Source organism: Rutidosis leptorrhynchoides, unplaced genomic scaffold (assembly GCF_046630445.1).
Source record: "Rutidosis leptorrhynchoides isolate AG116_Rl617_1_P2 unplaced genomic scaffold, CSIRO_AGI_Rlap_v1 contig488, whole genome shotgun sequence".
NCBI lineage: Eukaryota > Viridiplantae > Streptophyta > Magnoliopsida > Asterales > Asteraceae > Rutidosis > Rutidosis leptorrhynchoides.
The window spans coordinates 44431-64942 of NW_027266718.1; the positions used below are offsets into that span (position 1 = coordinate 44431).

General features: G+C 34.6%; 1 protein-coding gene across 1 annotated transcript; it reads left to right on the top strand.

The window, feature by feature from the left end:
• Positions 1–9996: 9996 nt before the first annotated feature.
• On the top strand, positions 9997–15796 carry LOC139883997 (IAA-alanine resistance protein 1-like). The gene is made up of 14 exons (XM_071868083.1): positions 9997–10208; positions 10494–10695; positions 12623–12683; positions 12755–13021; positions 13108–13191; positions 13289–13338; positions 13677–13728; positions 13941–14063; positions 14354–14583; positions 14653–14802; positions 14931–15038; positions 15290–15391; positions 15522–15566; positions 15641–15796. Exons 1-14 carry the CDS (start codon positions 9997–9999, stop codon positions 15794–15796), a joined length of 1842 nt encoding a protein of 613 aa, XP_071724184.1.
• Positions 15797–20512: the final 4716 nt, after the last annotated feature.

A 20512-nucleotide genomic window follows, 5' to 3' on the forward strand; every position in this document is an offset into this window, starting at 1 on the left:
GACATGCAAAATTGAAATTATTATAAGCAGCTTTAATTTCTCTATTATAGGATTAATTAAGCACTTATTCTAAAAATACGGATTAAATAAGAAACCATCAAATCAAATCAAAAGAAAAGAAAAGGATTAATGAAGAAATTATAACATTTCTCCAATTTTATTTTATTTTATTTTTCGAAAAGGAAAATATTTCCTTTAGTAATATCGAGTTTCCCTGCATATTGAAAAGTACTGAAAGACGTCTTCATTAACTAGAGAGAATCCAAAAGACTTGCTTTTGAATGAAAATCCTTTCACTTTATTTCTCTCTCTCTATTTCAAATGGGTGGGGTTTTTAATGAAGAAAAAATCACAACTTTAAGTGATTGGTAGCAGTATTCTACTGAACGAGGAGTAGTAAAGATGCAAGTAATGAAGTGGAACAAAACTTCTTTGATCATGTGTTCTATAGGTCCCTTGATGGAGTACTCGATGAACAAAATGAGGTTCGATTTTGCCCTGTTCTTTATTAATGGGTTTTTTGCCTTTTTATTATTGCTTCCTTTTGATGGTTGATTTTGGGTATAATCAAATGTCTCTGTGTTTTGCTATTCTAGGTCAATGAAGGGTTTGCTGATCAAAATCAAATGGATGTGAACCTCCCCATTCGAGTTAACTGAGCAAGAAAGGAAGATAATCGCTTTCCCTAAAAGTACATTCATTCTCGGTCGTTCAGGGACAGGGAAAACTACCGTCTTGACCCGGAAATTGTTCAATCAAGAGCAGAATAATAGTGCATTTAAAGGTTATGGTTTTGAATGTAATCCTCTTTAGCGTTTGATCCATCAAGACGGGGTTGCAGGTGGTCTGAAAGAAAACAAAGAACATTCTTTGCGACAGCTATTTGTCACCGTTAGTCCTCGGCTTTGTTATGCTATCAAACACCACATGTCCGACTTAAAAGGTGTGTGCATTATACTCTATGATAAACTGATTATTTCTTTGCACTTGCATCGGATGCTACTCATGGAACATCCTTGTATTTGTGTCTGTGTGATGTCCTTAGTCTATTCTCCATTGTTCAAATAATTATTATTATTCTGTAACAACATTTGTTGTTCTCCAACATAAATTTGAAGTATTTCGATGGCTGCATCATCACTTGCCTGTTACAATATTTGTTTTTTATTGGATGTTATTTTAATTTGCCAATCTTTCTGATGTTATTGATTCATAACTTCTTGCATTCTGAGATGTTCAATCTCTATTCTGTGTGCAGAGATGCCTATGGTGAAAACACTGGAATAGAAAGTAGCAGAGTTGATCTTGATAGCATAGCTGCCATCGGACAATTCGAGAACATTCCAGATTCTCTAGATATTCCCTCCGAGTCATACCCACTTGTGATAACTTTTCACAAGCTGTTGATGATGCTTGATGGGTCGTTCAGTGACTCATTTCTGGATAGGTCACACGTAACTGATAATATCATATATGCATCAAGATCAGCCGCCTTTCAGAGCTTTATGAGGACAAAAGAGGTTAATTATGAGAGGTTTAGTGTGTTATACTGACCTCGGTTCAACACTCAGATTACAAAGATGATCGACTCTTCAACTGTCTTCGACGAGATTATGTCTCATATAAAAGGTGGCATCCTCACTTTAGAGGCCAGTGACGGAAAACTGAGTCGGGAAGAATATCTACAATTATCCAATGCTCGATCATCTGGTTTAAGTAGACAGAAAAGGGAGACGGTATTCAAAATCTTCCTAGTTTATGAGAAGATTAAAATGGAAAATGGTGAGTTTGATATGGCTGATCTTGTAAATGATCTTCATCGTCGACTTAAGGAACAATGGTACAAGGGAGATTTAATGGATTATATATATATCGATGAGGTACAGGATCTAACCATGAGCCAGACTGCTTTGTTCAAATATATCTGTAAAAATGTTGATGAGGGTTTTGTGTTTGCTGGCGATACTGCACAAACTATTGCAAGAGGAATTGATTTTAGATTCCAGGTAATAAGATCCATGTTCTATAGAAAATTTGCGATGGCATCCAGTTCTGAATCTAATGTAAGGAAAGAGAAAGTGCACATATATCCAATATTCAACTTGACCCAGAACTTCCGTACACATGCTGGAGTTCTCCAGTTATCACAAAGCATCATCGAGCTTCTTTACCACTTCTTCCCAAATTCCATTGATGTTTTGAAGCCTGAGATGAGTCTCATATGTGGAGAACCTCTTGTTTTGCTTCAATCGGGGAATGATGAAAATGCAATTATAACTATGTTTGGAGATAGTGGGAATATTGGTGGGGAAGTTGTTGGATTTGGGGCCGAGCAGGTGATTTTAGTAAGGAATGATTCTGCTAGATTGGAAATATCCAAGTATGTCGGGAAAAAAGCACTCATCTTAACAATATTGGAGTGCAAGGGCCTCGAATTTAAGGTGATACTTTATATATTTGTTATTTTATTACATCTGCCTTATTTGTATATTCTGTTACCTGCTACTAGTTAGATTAGTACCCTGTGGGCGATGCAAGAAGTGGAAGTAAATTACACTCAAAATTGCTTCTAAGCATTGTAAATTTTACTAACATACATGAATAAAATTAACCTTTTTGTAGGATGTGTTGTTGTACAACTTCTTTGGCTCATCTCCACTGAAAAATAAATGGAGAGTCATTTACAATTACATGAAGGAACGAGGTTTACAGGACTCGACCATGAATATGAAAGAACAAGGATTCAACGAGAAGAAGCATAATATTATGTGCTCTGAATTAAAGCACCTCTACGTTGCCATAACTCGAACACGTCGACGACTTTGGATATGCGAGAACAATGAGGAATCTCAAAACCAGTGTTTGACTACTGGAAGTCTCAATGTCCTTGTCCAAGTTAGACAGTTTGATGATTCACTTGCTCAGGCTATGCAAGTACAAAGCGCCCCCGAGGAGTGGAAATCACGTGGAATTAAGGTAGTGTATTTTCTCTAAATTACATGTTGTAGCATGGTATAGCATTTTAGCATATGAGAGCAATGTCTATCGTATTTTCTCTAAATCACGTGGAATTAAGGTAGTGTATTTTCACTTGTTTTTCTTCACAGAGGAATGGTTTTTATCGAGCTGGTTCATATGAGATTGCCGCAGAGGTGTATTACAGGGGAAACTTCTATGAAGAGTGCTTGGCAGCTTGAAGTAAAGGAAATCTGTTTGAAATCGGTTTGAAGTATCTTGAATATTGGAAACAAAGTGCGTCAGCAGATGGAGATTCAGTTAGAAGGGAGAAAGTAGACAAAGTTGAAAACGAGTTTCTTGAGAGTTGTGCTCGTCATATATCTTCTATTCCAGAAAGTGAAACTGCGCCAGGTAGAAACAATGAAAGTAGCGAAATGGCCAATGCTGAGTCAGGCAATCCTGCAGCTATTGCTTCTGGAGTTCAAAAGAAGAAGAAGAAAAAGAAGCTGAAGAATAACAAGAAGAAAGCTGGTCAATAACATATCCCACCTAAATCAATATAAAGTTAATTTCTATGACATGCGTTTCATCGTTTTGCATGTTAGTTAGAAAAAATGTTGTCTATTGGAGATGCATATTAACTCTCTTCAAGAAACAGGAGTAGAACTGGTTAAACTGAATTACGAAAAATCTTATTTTGTTTTAGACTTCTTATGAAACTATAATTATTGATATTTGATCTTCCTAGATATATCCTCAACTGAAGTTCACCAGCCGATTCTGGTGGAATTGGAACATCCTAGTGACAGTGATGGTGATGAGATCAAAGAACTTCCACCAAAAATGACCGCTCTTCTTAATTCTATGGGTCCAAGTGTGAAAATGGATGTGGCTTGGTTTTGGGAAGTTTTTGAAGCAGCAATATCTGCAGCTAGTAAGGGATCAAGGATGTTGAAGTTCCCACTCACAAAGGTGTGTAAGAAGATTCATATATTAACTCAAGTAAAATTTTCAAAGAAATAATTATTCTGTTCCTAATTGAAGAATATTTTCCATCTTTCAGAATGATGTCGCTCAACGTCTTAATGTTTTTCTCATGGCAACTGGCTGTAGATCATTTGATATAACAAGCGAATGGAAGACATGTTTGATGATTTGAGAATCATTTCTTCTGCACTGCAAAAGGAGTATGTTTTTGATTGTTTGTTTGATATTTAGACTGCTCATTGAAATCTTTACACATTCTTTTTGATTTCCAACAGATTAGTCAGGGAGTCTGTCGATTCAGTACTATTACATTGTGAGAAATTGCTTTCTCGATGGCCGATAATTGACCCATTGTTGCAGAAGATACTCTCAAAGCCATCCATGGTCAGGGAGATCGAAGAGTTTACGAGGCTGAAAAAAATGATCAATGCTGCAGATGAGGGAATACCTGTTCCGGTGGAGGAAGGGGAAGGCAGCAATTCTGGTGAAGACGAGTTTAGATGTGAAAGTGAGGTTTCTAATGCTAGTGCTAAGAAAATTGACAACGTGATCAATGCTTACAAAGAATCACTTCGACAGAGTGATGAAGCTATGGACATCCTTACTAGATCAAGTGTTGTGATGGATGATGCTCGTTTTTGGGGAATTTTTGTACGGTTTAAATCTAAAGCGAAAGGGGTAATGCTGTGGGGCCATGAATTACCGGTATGTACAATGTTTCTCTTTTTATCATTTATCAAGTGGAAAAAATTTAATATATTCCATTGAAGAAAATTTCACGTATGCTCTTTCTCTTTCAGAAGGCTTTGACTGAGCGTTGTCAAATTTTATGTGTGCCAAGGGCAGCATGCTCAATAATGGAGGAAGCAAAATTTGACTGCAGAAATCTTTCAAGTGAACTGGAAAGCAAGTTTGATGAGGTGGGAATGGTTTTTGTAGCTATAGAAAGCAAGTAAGTCAAAATTTTTTGTTTTGTTTTCTTGCTTGTTAGTTTACCTGTAATGAAACCACATATCTCTACTTGATTGATGCAAGAAATCTTTGTATATATTTATTGATTTCCAACAAAATTTTCAGGGAACCATACAATGTCCTGAAACTTTGCGAGCAATTGCTTGCACGACGGCCAGTTGTAAGCCCATTTTTGCAGAAGATACTATCGAAGCCGTTCGTGGACATCGTAAACAGTAAAATGTATACGAGAAAAGTTGACAATGAAAGTGGCGAGCAAGAGATGGAGACGGGGGATGGCAGCAATCTTTCTGGTATCTATGACGACAGCATGGCCAATGCTGAGAAAGGCTCCGATGCCAGTGAGGTTGTTACTAAGGTCAAAATAGACAAAGTGAAGGCAAAAATGGAGCAGAAGAAGAAAAACAAAAAGGCAAAAGCTGGTAAAAGCATAATTCTATCTAAATTAAAAAACCTCGACTAACTATCATTTTGATAAACGTTTCATTTTTCTCGGGTCTGGTTATTGTCTTTTTATTTTGATACTACTTGAGACAACTCTGCTTTCCCAGGTTCTATGGACTCTTCTTCAAGTGTGGCAAAAGATGAACCTTGGTTTTGGAGTGTTTTCGAAGAAGTAAAATCAGCACCTAGCAAGGGTAGGCTCCCAATAACTAAGGTACTTATGTAAGAAGTTTCACATCATTTCAAGTAAAAAGATGTACTGTCATTCCTGGATGAAGAAAATTTCCCCACAATTTCAGGAGGATGTACATGAACGTCTTCATCTCCTGGAACTGGTAATGCTGGGAACCTCAATACTGGAGGAAACGCTATTTGAATGCGGAGAGACGTCAAATGATGTATTCTGCATTAAATATGAGGTAATAAATCTCTAAATATTTCTAGTTCGACCCATTATTTATAGCCCCAAGCAAGCTGACACTAATTTTTTGTCCAATTTTTTATTTGCTAGGAAATCTTCATCCAGTAGTACAGTGGTTGAACTTTGCCAGATCATGCTTTCACGGAGGCCAATGTTAAGGCTATCACTGGAGATGACACTGCCATTCTTGAGAAAGAATGATGTCGAAACAAGGATGCCAACAAAGGTGGTAAAAGAACTCTGCGAGGCGACGGGAACCACGGCGGATGCATCTTCCAAGGAAACAAAGAAGAAACATGGGCAAGGAAAAAAGAAACTCAAGAGGAAAGAAAGAATTGATAAATTAGGGTGGTAAAAAAGTTTCATTGTCTCTTATTTTGCTCTTATTTAGGGTTTGAAACGGAACGGAACGGTCTTAGGGTTTGAAACGGAACGGTAAACGGAAATAGCGAAATCGAAAATACTGAATTCGATTTTGGTTAATAGGTGATTAGGGATTTAAACCATAATCGAAAACGATGTTCCGATTTTGTGAAAATAAAGTCGAATACATTGTATCCGATTATGCACAAACTTTTTTGGCCCACCTCATAATCGAAAACCTTGTTGTCGAATTTGTCCTAATTAAATTCATTTTTTTTTTGTATCTTACCAATTTGCAAGCATGAAGACATCATCCTATTTGCTAGCTAATATCCACAATCTAATGATCCATATGAAATTGTTATTAAAAACTTTACCAATCTCTCAAATTAATGCTATCCAGTTAGTTTCAAAAATAAAATCATTTTTTTACCAACAAATATTCGATAAAGCCAAGCTACCATAGATGATTTGGTCATGTGCTTGCCATGAAAGCTCTTGAATAGAAAATTGAATTAAGTTTGTGTTATGCTTGCTGTTTTATCAATGGCCAAAACGGGTGGAAGTATATAATATGATCTCTGATACAGTACCTAAAGTAAAAGCAAAACAAAAACGAAAATAGTGTTTTCGATTATGCAAAAGCAAAATCGAAAACGCTGTCTTCGAGTATGAGCAGCCAATCAAAGCAAAGCAAAGCAAAATCGGCAACGTTGTTTTCGGTTATGCAAAGATAATAATTGCGAAATGATGTGCTAATGATGTAATTCGGTTATATTGAACCCGATTATGGTTTAATTAAGTCTAATTATCCTAATGACAGCAAAATCGGAAACAATGTTTCCGATATTGCTATTTTTCTCCACAGACCAGAAAGTACCACATATTGTGTTAACGTTTTGGATTGTATACGTATTTATGTATTTAATTGCTTATTTAGAACACTTGTAGTTGCAGTTGCTGCATATTTTGCTTCACAAACAAAACAGCTCGAGAGTACTAATTATGCTACTTTTTCGCACAACAATCTTTCTATTCCGAGATATCCTATAATCTGGTATAGTCTGGTGATGCTGGTAGACATGGAAAAAAGAAGCTAAATTTTATGAAAATATCTTCTCCAAAATGAATAAGCTAGCACTAATGTAAATCTGAAGAATAACTCATGAGGATGCAGAACTAGTTCCTTTTTAGTTTATTTTTGGCTCTCGGCAAACAAGAATTCCATTTTTGTTTTCTTTCTATCTATTTCATACATTAATCAGAGTTTCCATGAAGTTTGGACCAATAACATACTATAAATGAATGAGTATGTTTTGTCTTTTTGTGTAGCATTCCAATTTCTCTGTCTTAGAATAAAGTTTCCTAAAAGTAACTATTACTAGTATTTTTCTTCAGGATGCATATTAACTTTCTTCAAGAAACTAGAGTAGAATCGTTTAAACTGAATTTCGAGCAGTTTTATTCTGTTTTAGATTTCTTTAGCAATCGCTGATATTTGATCTTTCTAGATATACCCTCGCTGGAAGTTGACCAGCCGATTCTGGTCTGGTGGAAATGGACAGTGATGGTGATGAGATCAGAGAACTCCCACCAAAAAAAAAAAAATGAGTGCTCTTCTTAATTCATGAAGGTTCATGTTGAAAAGAAACATGGTGACAAAGAATGTCAGTGCTCTAAGTGTTAATTTTAATGATTTTATTTTACAAATGAATTTCTCATTCCCGATGTGTGGAAATCAACACACCCCCAAACATCATGAACCAGATATTTTTACTCTCGTTGATTGAGGTGGATATTTCTCGATGTGAGAATCAACACGCCCCCGCCTCGCGAATGGAACATGATACTGATTCTATATTGATATTTGAAATTATTTTAATAGAACCTCATGGACCTAACTCAATCTCAAAAGCTAGCTCAAAGAGGAGAGAGGATTGTGGATGACAAGAAAAATAATAAGCTCATACATAAGAGAGCAAATAGGTACTTTTGTGCTCATTGCAAAAAGACTTTGAAGAAGACACAAACATGAAGACTCACGTCAAGGAGAAGCATGTTGAGAAAGAGTATCAATGCTCAAAATGTTTCCAGGTGTACGACACACCATCTTTGCTCACGGAGCACAAATGTCACCATGAATAGGTAACATACAATATTTTAGTTTTTTTGAATTTTTTTTCCCTCTATTTTTAGTTCTGTTATTGAGCTTTTAAGTAAACAATTATCTATTATGCATTAGTTTCAAGATTTTATGGTTCTTTTTCCTCTATCCTTACCGTAGCAATGCACCTCCTCAAAAATCCACCGCATTCAAATTAAACCAAATAAATCTAGTATGTATGTATGTATGTTAAGAAACATGGCATGTATTTGAGCGCTCACTTTATTACATATGAACAACAACACACTACACAGACATCACATCATTCATTCAATCAAGTGTGAAGTTACACGTGAGCTAAAGATTATTTCTATTCTCACTGCTAGAAAGTATTTGATGAAGATGAAGCCATGAAAACTCATGCCAAAGAGAAACACAGCGAGAAGGAGTACATAGTAGATTTGTTGTTAAGTTTAATGATTTTATTTTACAAATGAATTTCTCATTCCCGATGTGTGGGACTAAATACGCCCCCACACACCATGAACAAAACTTTTTTACTCTTGTTGATTGAGGTGTATCCTTCTCGATGTGGGGATCAACACGCCCCCACACATCGCGAATGAAACATGACACTCATCTGACATTTGAAATATTTTAATAGGATCTTATGGACATAATTCAACCCCAAAAGCTAGCTCAAGAAAAAGAGGGAGGATTGTGGATAACAAGAAAAATATTAAGCTCATATAGGAGAGAGCAAAGAGGTACTTCTGTGCTCATTGAAAAAAAGACTTTGAAGAAGACACAAGCATGAAGATTCACATCAAGGAGAAGCATGTTGAGAAAGAGTATCCAAATTTTTCATTTTACTTGGTCTTTACAAATCAATGAAATGTGAATAATAAGGCACATCACAGACACTGCCTCCTCAAATGATTGGGTTCACGAAATTTTGGTCCACGGATTCGAGATACTTCACCAATGAGCCGGCCGAATACAGATTATTAAGAGATAATAAAAAGCTTAAACATAGATATTAGTCCTTGATGGCATACTTCCTCATGGGGAAATGCTTCTCCTTCTTCTTCTGACGTTCCGTCTTCTATGATGCCTGCATTCACAATAGAGGTGATCAATCATCAATTCTCCACATATGTATTGATTTCAAACCCACATAACCAAGCACATAAAAAATCCATTGGCAGTAAATCTATAATTTATAAATTTATATCAAAACCCAACTAATCAATAATAAAATTACTTAAATTTGAGTTAAATATATAGACTATATAGACTAACTAATAGATGAATGTAATTTAAAAAACGATGTTAAATTAAATGCAATACAGTTTGCAGAGTATTGAAAGGATGGCACTAATTAAGATCAACTTGAGCCATATCTACTCCACAATAATTACCTGATGCTTTGTAAGGCCTCGGTGGATGACTCCGGCATTCTTGGGACGGAGATCCAGAGTTGTACCAGTACCTCCAACGAAACTCTAGAGGATGCTGCTTGTACTCAACCAATAAAGGATGATTAAAAGGGAGCCTATTTTCCCAGTTCCGTGGTGCCGATGACGTCAACATACTCATGGCTTCTCTTACTTCCTTCTCGTGCTTCAGTCAACAAGCTTCCAAACCAATATTCAAACACTAGTCAAAAGAGATGATAAGGTATAAAATTAAAGGAACTTTTGGCTACACATCCAAGAGAGTTTATGTAGTGGGTTCTCATCACGAAATGGAGGACCATAATGCATATTTCAAGCCTTACTACTGTCAGTGGTGCAACAAGGGTTATGGCCCCAAGACCGGAATGGAGGATCATAATAACAACAAACACGAAGAAAAATGCTATTTGTGCAAGGAGTGTCTTAATGTTTTCATGACCGCTACAAAACTCGCCGAGCAAAAGTGTTTGGTAAATCATTATGTTCAAGTTTTCTTGTTGAGGTTCATTTTATTTGTGTATAATATACACATTGGAATTCTCACTCCTCCTGAGATTCCATTCCCTTTTCGAGTTAGTTTTTGGTTGATTTATGCTCAAGGATTATTCATCATCTCAAAGTGGTATCACAACATTATTTTGTGTCTCTTCATCATGAAATGACGTTGCACACATAGAATGTATTGCCTAATCAAATTATTTCATGTGCATGCAAGCCCACTATATAAACACAAAGATTGGCAGCTACTCTCACCATCATAATGCTAGCTGATTTTCAATGCAATCAGTCCTCCCACAATTGGTCCTATTATTCTTCCAACTAATCACAAGGGCTTAAGCCAACCTAAATCTAGGAAAAATTCGTGCAAGGTTGTCGTCGGGAAAGTGAATTTTTGGGTTGAGACATATGATGCAAAGTGGAAGGTGGCTTTGGCCTACGATATGATGTGCTGCAAGTTGCAGATAACCAACCAGCAGTTGAACATGCAGGTCTCACTAAAATTTCCGACTTCCCCCTGATATCCAAACAGCTGCTAGAGAAATCGTGACGACCCTATGTAAGAAGTTTGAAGTTTACATTGACAAAATTTTAATATTATCTCTTTCTCTAATAATGTCTTTTTTGAAAAATAAATAAAAATAAATTCCCTAGTTACGTCTTTGGATAATAGTTTTTTTTTTTAGATTTTTTTTTAAATTTTTTTTTTTTATGAATTGTTCAGAATTATGCAACCATTATTATTTATTATTATCTTGAGACGTGATTTTTGAACTCAGCTTCTGGTCGACTCATTCATCACTCTAAGAAATAGATGTACATGGGTGAATTCTGACATAACAATGGACGTAATAGATGTACATGGGTGAATTCTGACATAACAATGGACGTAGGGGAAAAATATTAATTACAAGACGTTGAGAAAGTTCCGTGAGAAAAACTTTAATAGATTGGAGTCGATTTTGATTCACACAATTTGAAAGAAGCTACTATATGCACAAGATCCATCCGGCTGATTATACTGAGATTTGTACGTTAATTCCATTGTTAATTATCTTAACTAATTAATAGAGAATTAGTTAGTCATAAATTTCTTCAAACAATAGATAAAAAAATGGGGGTGGCCTTTGATACAACAACAGTCAAAACTAGCTAGGGTTATATTTGATTACTCATTTCGTCGGAAGATACTTGCCACTTTCTCTATGCAAGTGACGAGTATTTTTCGACGGAGGTAGTGATACATATGCCTCCAAATCTCCAATCAAGGAGTTACTTGCAAGTGTGTAACCGATCACATGGTTTCAATTTAAACACCAAAGATTAATACTATTGTTAGGAATATTTTCAATGAACAAAAATTAGTTAGTTCTATTTCTGAAGAGATAGATAAAGAAGCTGTTCTAGGGAGGAAGAGCCCGAATCTTCAATCAAGAAATATGTTCGAAATACGTATGTATTTACTTAGTATACATCGAAAAGTTGATGTAGCTTCACCCTCACTTAATACTAAAATGCTTTGGAAACATTCTGGATTTGGAAAAATCAAATTTCATAAGAATTTTTTAGTATTTTTTAGGCCCATTTGTTGGCCTACCATACATAATGGGCTTTGCATTGGCCTATATCACCAAGTGAACCTTTCACTTGATAAGCCGAACATGAAGTTGAACCGAGAATTTTGTTCGGTCGGTTCATTTATAAATTTGTTGGTTTAACTTCGAATTGAGTTGACAACTCTTGTTACTGGCGTCATCTGTATCGATTCTAAATTAATTTCTACTCCCTCCGTCCCAAAATAAATGCAAATTTTTCAATATAAATTACATATAAAAATTTGCATTTATTTTGAGACGGAGGTAGTATTAATCAACTACATCACTCAGAACAATATTGTTCAATTCATTCTTTTTCAATTGAAACAATAGCTCCTAAAAACTGGTTTAAAAAACAAGCTAACAATTCTAAAGTGGACCGATTCGTATCACTCACCAAATCAACAAAATCAAATTTATACTTATCCAATACAAACCAATCCTTATCAAAATCGGTCCAATTCAATTCCAGTCAGAATGAACCGTTACAAAAGTTGCTGACGTAGAATGTCTTTATCTTATGCATGCTACTTATACTACTATACAGTAAGTAGCATGAACAAAATCAAATTAAACAATTGAATACCCAATTTGATTATTAAATCTCAGATCCATAAGTTTATAGTAATATATATATATATATATATAGACACTTTTATGGTCGGTTTTAATATGCAATCCCTAGAAATCCCAAATGGAAATAAAAATGCAATTTTTTTGTAAATGAAAGTTTTTTTGTTTAATTTAATTAAAAATTTTAAAAAAGGAAAAATGGATGTTATTACGTTTGGTGTCATCATTGCAATAATCGTTCTCTTCTTAGTCGTGGTTTGCTACATCACCATTGAAGGCACCTGCAAGCGTCGCTCCTAATTTATTTCTGAGTACCCAAACACGCCCTAATTTATTTCTCACTTCACTCTTTCAAAAATGTTTAAATGGATTTTGTTATCAGTCTTTGTTTTCGGGCTGTGTTTGGATCTGGTTATTGGGAGTGGATCTTGTATGTCGCCGGCGGTTGAGCACCACCACGATCATCACCACGACCACCACAACTGTGATCACCATCATCACGGTATTGAAAAGGAGGAGACTTTCTCGAAGCTACTACCTGAAGAATTGGCCGAAGAAGAAGATATGAAGCTTTACGGATTCGGTCCCATCAATGGCGACCATCATCATGATCAAGCTCATGGTCATGATTCGAATCTTTCAGGCTTAGGTGAATCGAAGTTGAAATGAAATCACTGTAAACCTTTGAGCTTCTCGTTGCTATCTTTAATTCGTTTTGTTATAATTTGTTTGAAGGTCTTTGGGTGAATGCATTGGGTTGTTCGCTCTTGGTGAGCTTAGCTTCATTAGTCTGCCTAATATTGCTGCCAATACTGTTTGGTGAGTTGACTTCTTTCGTAGTGGATTTTTCTTTAGTTCGTTTGGAATGCTGGTATACGATTAACATACACTGAAATGGGTGATTTTTGTTTCGCAGTACATGGCAAACCATCCAAGGCTGTTGTTGATTCGTTGGCTTTATTTGGGGTCAGTATATTTCATTCCATATTTCCTTATGTTTCGGCATCAATTGAGATTACTTTCTAGGATTTGAATAGTTGATTGCTTCTTTCCAATGCTAGAATTGATGTGAGACCCTTTCTTTGTGATGCTACTCAGTTCGCTATTTTCTCAAAGGAAGCTAATTGTTGATCAGGGTATTTTAGTTTGTCCAACATTTGGCTATGCTGATGGTTTATTAATAAAAAATCAAATTCCTTGGAATTTTAAGGCTTTTGGTCATTAATGGCCTTTATTACTTTTTTTTTTTTTAAACAATGGAAGTATCCACTTTTATTCACATGGATGTATTTTTCAATTTCCAGGCAGGGGCGATGCTAGGCGATGCTTTTCTTCACCAACTGCCACATGCATTTGGTTAGGCCCCTTTCTCTTAGATGTATTTAAAGATCCATTTTTTGGATACCAGCTCTAGTTGTGAAGAGACTTCCCCTGTTATATGCTTTTTCAATCTCTATGTTGCGCTTGAGACTTTAAATGCAGTATCTTAGAGAAATAGCTGGTATGGTTCAAATTGTTAGTCGTGAAACAAAGGTTTGAATCATGATCTCATAAATTCAGTTTTACAGGTGGCAAACACTCTCCTGCTCATGATGATCATCATGCACACGATTCTCACAGTGACTACTCTGGACATTCGCATGGGCATGCTCATTCCATCAGTGAACTTTCTGTAGGATTGTCTGTTCTAGGTAAGTGCTAACATGATGAATGCATCCCATGTTTCTATCATAGACAACAAAGTTTTGGTTGGTAAAGTGTTTGCCCATCTCCAATATATGATTTGAACAGTGTGTGTTTTATAGATTGTTATAAAAATACTTGTTTTACATGATTTTTGATGGAACAAAATTTGAGTGCTTGAAGTGGGTCTCATTGATTTTTAATCTCTCTTGGTCAAAGTTTTGTTGATATTGTTTCTTGATCTTTGCAGAGTGGGTAAGAAGTGCTTGAACTTATTTTGATGTATTGGTTGTGGCAGCTGGAATCGTTCTTTTTCTCCTTGTGGAGAAGATGGTGAGATACGTTGAAGAAAACTCAGGGGGAGCTAATACTTGGGGTCATGGTCACCGCCACCATCATCATAAAAGCAGTCAGAAAAAGAAGTCAAAATCTTCCCGTAAAGCTAAGGGGAAAAAAGCTTCGTCAGATGAAGCATTAAGTGACTCTTTAAACAGAGATATAATGAAGGAAGAATCACTCCTTAGGAAGGTAACATAAGAGTTACTCCTATACTTGTAATTGACAGATAACATTATCTGATACGCTTGAGTTCTACAGAGGAAGACATCTTCTGCTGGTCCTGGGGACAGTAAGTCGGATGACGATGCTTCAGATGAAAGCAACAGAGCCGATTCTCTCAAAAAGGAAACGGCTCATTCCCCATCAAATCTCGTTTTTGGTTATCTCAACCTCTTCTCTGATGGAGTGGTACGAATTTCTTTAGTAAATTTTATAAATAGTTTATTCAAGGTTTTTTCATGAAGTACTTTTTTACTCAGTCCCGGGCCTGGGACCATATGTTTTAATGGAATTCTGGTGTGGTATATGTAATGCAGCATAACTTTACTGATGGAATGGCTTTAGGAAGTGCTTTCCTGCTCTATGGATCTGTTGGTGGGTGGTCAAGAACTCTATTTCTTCTTGCCCATGAGCTTCCTCAAGAGGTTTGTGAATTCTGTGTTTTTACCAGCCATATCTTAAAACAAATCGGTTTTATTTTTTTAAGTGCTTTTACATCCTTTAAGTTTTAGAAATTCAAATATCCTTCATCATCCTTATCCATTCTTTGGCTGTTTTCCTGAAGTTAGGAACTTTGACAATCTCGTTAAGGAACTTTTGGGTTTTCTATCATGTTCATTCCATCCTCAATACAGTATAATGACTATTAGGGTTGGTTTTTGACTTGTTAAATCAGATTGGTGATTTTGGGATTTTGGTGAGATCTGGTTTTAGCGTATCAAAGGCCCTTTTCTTCAACTTCCTCTCAGCGTTAGTTGCACTATTTGGAACTGCATTGGTAAGTTTCGTCTCCACAGGACATGTTTTGTGAATTTGTGCAATTTCTTGTGATGAAAGAAAACAAATTTACTCCCTTTTTTTTTTTTTTTTCTTTTTTTTTGTGTGTGTGTGTGTGTGTGTGTGTGTAGGCTTTGCTTTGGGGACAAGATCCTGGACACTCATCTCTGATTGAGGTAAACATTGATTCTTCTATCTCCGGTGGTTTTGGATTTACTGTCCATTGACAACAGCTAAAATAATACTGCAGGGCTTAACAGCAGGTGGATTCATATACATAGCTGTTGCTGGCGTGCTTGCAGAAATGAATAACAATGGTAAATCCACATTGACGAGTACAGCTGCCCAATTAACCTCACTGATACTGGGAATGGCTGTTGCCCTTGGTATTTCCCTTGTAGAATAACATTTCATCTTTAAACTTGACCAGACAAGCAAATGTGGACTTGTTTTAGTATGTATTTGTGGTCTTATAATTTCTTCAGTGATTTATTTGAGGACAGGAAGTTTTGGCTTTTTTGAATAATTATTGTGAGCTGTGATATGAATATGATTGAGCTTCTTCCTTTCGACTTGGGCTGGCTTTGGCTCGTCATTTTAATTTTCAGAGTTTACATTTGGATTCTTGAACCTTCGAAGTCGTCATCTATGTGACTTCTTGAATGGAACTTTGACTATTACTAAATTTTGAGAGCTTCCTGAACAGGAATAAAATCCTAAAGAAACAAGTCTTCATGGTAACTTCCGTTTACTTGAATAAAACCTGAAGTGAAACACCTCGATTTGTGAGTCAAATTTAGTGAAATACACCGACTTAGTGTTCGGGATATAAATCTCGAAATGAAAGCAGGGATGTTACTTTTCTCGTCATCGCTATCTAGCAAGGACAAAAACTACTGTCTTTCAATTTAGGAAATATGCTTGATGGATTATTATTCTAGATCTTTCCTAATTCTAGGAGCCTACTGGATTTTACCGATTAAGTAATGATGCATGTCGTCATCTTATTCACTACAACTTAAGTTTAATTTGGTCTTTTGGACAAATCGTATATTTCAACAAGATTCGAACCTTCAATCTCTAGAAAAAATTGTCTTAATCATTAAACCAATATCCTATCCTATTGTTGTTTGTTGCTACTATTTGTTTCGAAATACATTTATTATTTAATTTACATTTTATGAAGACAAATGGACTGTATAATAATCGCATTGGCCATGGCAACACCAACAACATTCTCCCACTACTTAGTTTTCTTGACTAACTATGTGCGACATTTAGCTAATTTTGTCTCTTGAAAGTTAAGTCAGGCTTTGAACTTTTTTTTCGAAAACTTTAAAAATGCTTAGAGTTTGGAAAATGGTTTAGAATATAGAGAAATGCTTTAGCTACGAAAATATTTTGTATTGCTCTCAAATCTTGTCTCTTACAAATGAGGATTTCACCCATTTACATAGACTATAACTATTTTAAAGATTTTTATACAAGAATATTCTAGAATATATACAAGAGAGTTATAGAATGTCTAGAACATGCTGGAAGCCTTCAATAAGTGTGTGGACCCTTTCGAAGAATTCTAGCACGATGCAGAGTCTTCTTGTTGGTTCCGATCGGATCTAGTCGGTTCTACCACATTCCGGACCCATCTCGAACATTCCGGAGACTTCTAGAACATTCCGGAGAGTTGAGCGCGCGGAATGTGACAATTCATTGTCCTGACAAACATCATAAGGTAGTCTTAGAAAATAACCTCCTGGCACCGGGGCCCACTCCCCTAATCATCTAATCCCATATTCTTATTGTGTCTAAGGGACTCATTAATTCCTAAACTCATCAAATTCATTGGACAAAAATTCTGTTTTTATTTTATCTAATAAGTTCATTGAGTTTGGGGATTGATGAGTTCATTTGGCATTCCTGCTTATTGTTGTCTCCTGCAAATTAACAAATTACTAATTCCAGTCATCTATGAAATCAGTTTATGATAATAAAACACTAGAGGAGCTTAAGAAGATTAATTCCTAATGATCAATGAATCAGGATTTCAATTTGTAAATACACGAAAGAGATTATAGCTAATTAACATATATGAAATTAAGAATTATGTGACTTAATATATATGCCTGCAGCTTCTGAAGAAAGCGCCAACAACGAAGTGATCAAAAGAAGACTTGGAATCAACATAACTTTTGCCATTCAATCAAATTCAGAGATTATAAATTATGATAATATCTTTTTTTTTTTTTTGAATTTTTTTAAAAGAAATTGAGAGATTATTATAAACACCTTTTAATGTTTGGTTGAGGAAATGAATATCTTTGAGGAGAAATTCTTGGATGGGCGTTGAGACGCTATGAAAAATAAATAATGAAATTGTAGTAGTACAATACTTGCGCTTGTTTGAAGAGCTTACAACTGAACTACAACTACAAAAGAAGAGCCAGGGCTGATGAGAAGTTAGCACGTAGCTGCCATTGTTTCCGATGTAGAATTTGTAACTTAGATTGAGATGCCATAGTCTTAAGATCAATGTCACACATAGTTATAGTCGATCATAAGGCCGCACGACCTAGTTCTTAACGCATTTTAATTTTGTAGATATATATTTAATATACCCCTCAATCCTAAATACCGTTCAAAGTGATTTTCTTGAAGCACTTGATTTTTTGTGTTAAATGAGAAAAATATTGTGCCTTTTTCCTTTTTTTCTTATATATTTTGACACCCGAAAATTATTTTCCACCTCATTATCTTTAGTTAAAGTTTAACATTTGACGAACACTTATTGTTAACCCTTAAACAACCTCATCCAAAACCATTGTTGCAGCAGATCACCGCCTACCACCACCAGCGACCACCGACGACCGCCATCGGCCACCACTTTTGAGCACCTTCGCTGCGGTCGACCACCGCCCACCACCATCACCATTGATTTGTGAATCTAAGGTTTGTTAAAAATATGGATCGAAAATGAGTTAACTGCATTGGTTAAAATTTAGTTAGATGATATATTTTCACATGAAAATTATAAACATTACATATTTTCCTACCTCTTTTTTAGAATTCACTAGTATATTTATCGGGCATTGTCTCGAGATTAAAAATTTCACTAAATGTCTATTTCTCTGACATTCAAAAAGATGATAGTTTAGATTCAGATGTATCTATTTTAAAAGATGAAAATAATTAATATTAATTATTGTGATTTTTTCGTTAGGAATCGATAGAATGGTGGATTTTTTACTATAAGAGTAGATTGACACTCTAAAAGGAATTTATCTTTTGTTATAAGATTACAAAAGAATTTAGAATTGAAAAGAAAGACCATCCGTGAATGCATATTTTTTCTAGATAAAATCATTTTACAAAGAAAATATTTTAACTTTTAAGACATAAATATTATAAATTATTCTGTCCATAAAGACAGTATTATTTAATCAATAAATCTTACCGTTATGACTGGCTTTTTCATCAGAAATCATACAACTCGAATGCCTCTTTCTCTTCTTGTTATTCTCATCTTCTTTCAGCATCTATAAACAAATAGTTCTTTTTGTGAGTGTATATTACAAAATACTAAGATTATAGTTTGTATACATATAGAGAGAAGCAATTATATTTTGAAAAAGCAATCGATATATATATTGTTATGTGGATATTATACATACATTCAAAGAACCAAAAAAACCTAAAAATTCATCAAATTTAAAAAATGATAGGAATTTGTAGCAAAGTGTGATAAAAAACTATATACAAAAAATAGCCAATAGTTCATCTTCTTACAATAATGATCGGATCGAATTATCATTTGGATATACTAATTTTTCTTTTCTTTTTGAAATTAGATATATTGATATTTGAAGAAAAGTGTTTGTGCTATAGTTAAAAACTTAAAAAATGGAAGATAATCGTTATGTTTAAGTGATAGAAAATAGAAACAACAAACAGTGTGTTAATTAGTATAATAAATAATTTTCTTATCACATATCAATTGGTTAAATTATAAATTGTAATAAGATTAATCAAGAAAATATATAAAATTGGAAGTACGTTTAGATTGAATGCATCTTTTGGAGAAAAAAATATCAGTAAAAAATATAGTATTTGGATTGAAAAGCAGAATGTATTTCAAAATTCTGGACACCCCGACAAGGAGCATGAAATACTTACTGCAAAAGTATTAATGAAAACTTACTTCAGTGAAAGTAGTTTTTCTCATATTTCTATTTTCTATTTCATGCTTTCAACCACTCCCAAGAAAGTCTGTAGAAATCACTAAAGAACATTAAAAAAATGAATGATCAGAGTTAGGATTAGATTGCGACACAACACATATAAAGATATAAATAAAAACTTAAAAATAAATTATTGGGTTTAATAAACAATGCAAATAGATACAAAAATCGTTGGAAAGATGAAGCAGACAGCATCCAACTGCAAATGCCCCAAATTAAATAGAAGAATATAATTTTTGAAAAAAAATGATTTATTAGTATTTGATTGAAAAGACACCTTTTGGAAAAAAAAAAGTTTATTAATTAAAAAAATATGAAATTTTTTGATTGGATAATAAATCTAATTTAGTGGGAGTCTCAGGAATGTCCTAATTTAGAAAATCCTGTTTTTAGATATTTTTACTGATTTATAGTTGGATGCATTTTTGACAGGATGAATGAATTGTAATTTTTTCGTCATAAGTTTTCTACTAGTATATATCTAGAGAAAATAAATTATAATTAATTTGGTAATAAAAGTAATATATAATATGAATATTACAGTTTAATTCATAGTTGGCTATGGCAAATTAATATTATATAATTTTTTTGGTTTTTTATAAGAAAAAATAATGATTAATGTTATCCTAAATCATATTAAACCAACATGAATTAATCCATCGATCTGCAGTACACAATTGTGTAGCTGTTAATTTTCAAATGAACCATATATACTTAGATGTAGCAAAAATAAATTACAGCATTATCTTTTTTTCTTTATAATAAAAATTTAAATTATATGTAACATCATTCATCTTATTTTGAGCTATATATTTATTGCTCGTATATCACATTAATTAGAAAAGGTGAAGAGTTTAAAATCTCACGCCGATTTTTGGCATCCACCT

What these genes read in the sequence shown, in the direction of transcription:
- LOC139883997 (XM_071868083.1), top strand. Translation starts at nt 9,997, where the DNA reads ATGGAGGACCATAATGCATATTTCAAGCCTTACTACTGTCAGTGGTGC. An exon ending in ACCAGCAGTTGAACATGCAG is followed by an intron (nt 10,696 to 12,622) that starts GTCTCACTAAAA and finishes TTCTCTTCTTAG; the next exon opens with TCGTGGTTTGCTACATCACC. An exon ending in AAGAATCACTCCTTAGGAAG is followed by an intron (nt 14,584 to 14,652) that starts GTAACATAAGAG and finishes TGAGTTCTACAG; the next exon opens with AGGAAGACATCTTCTGCTGG.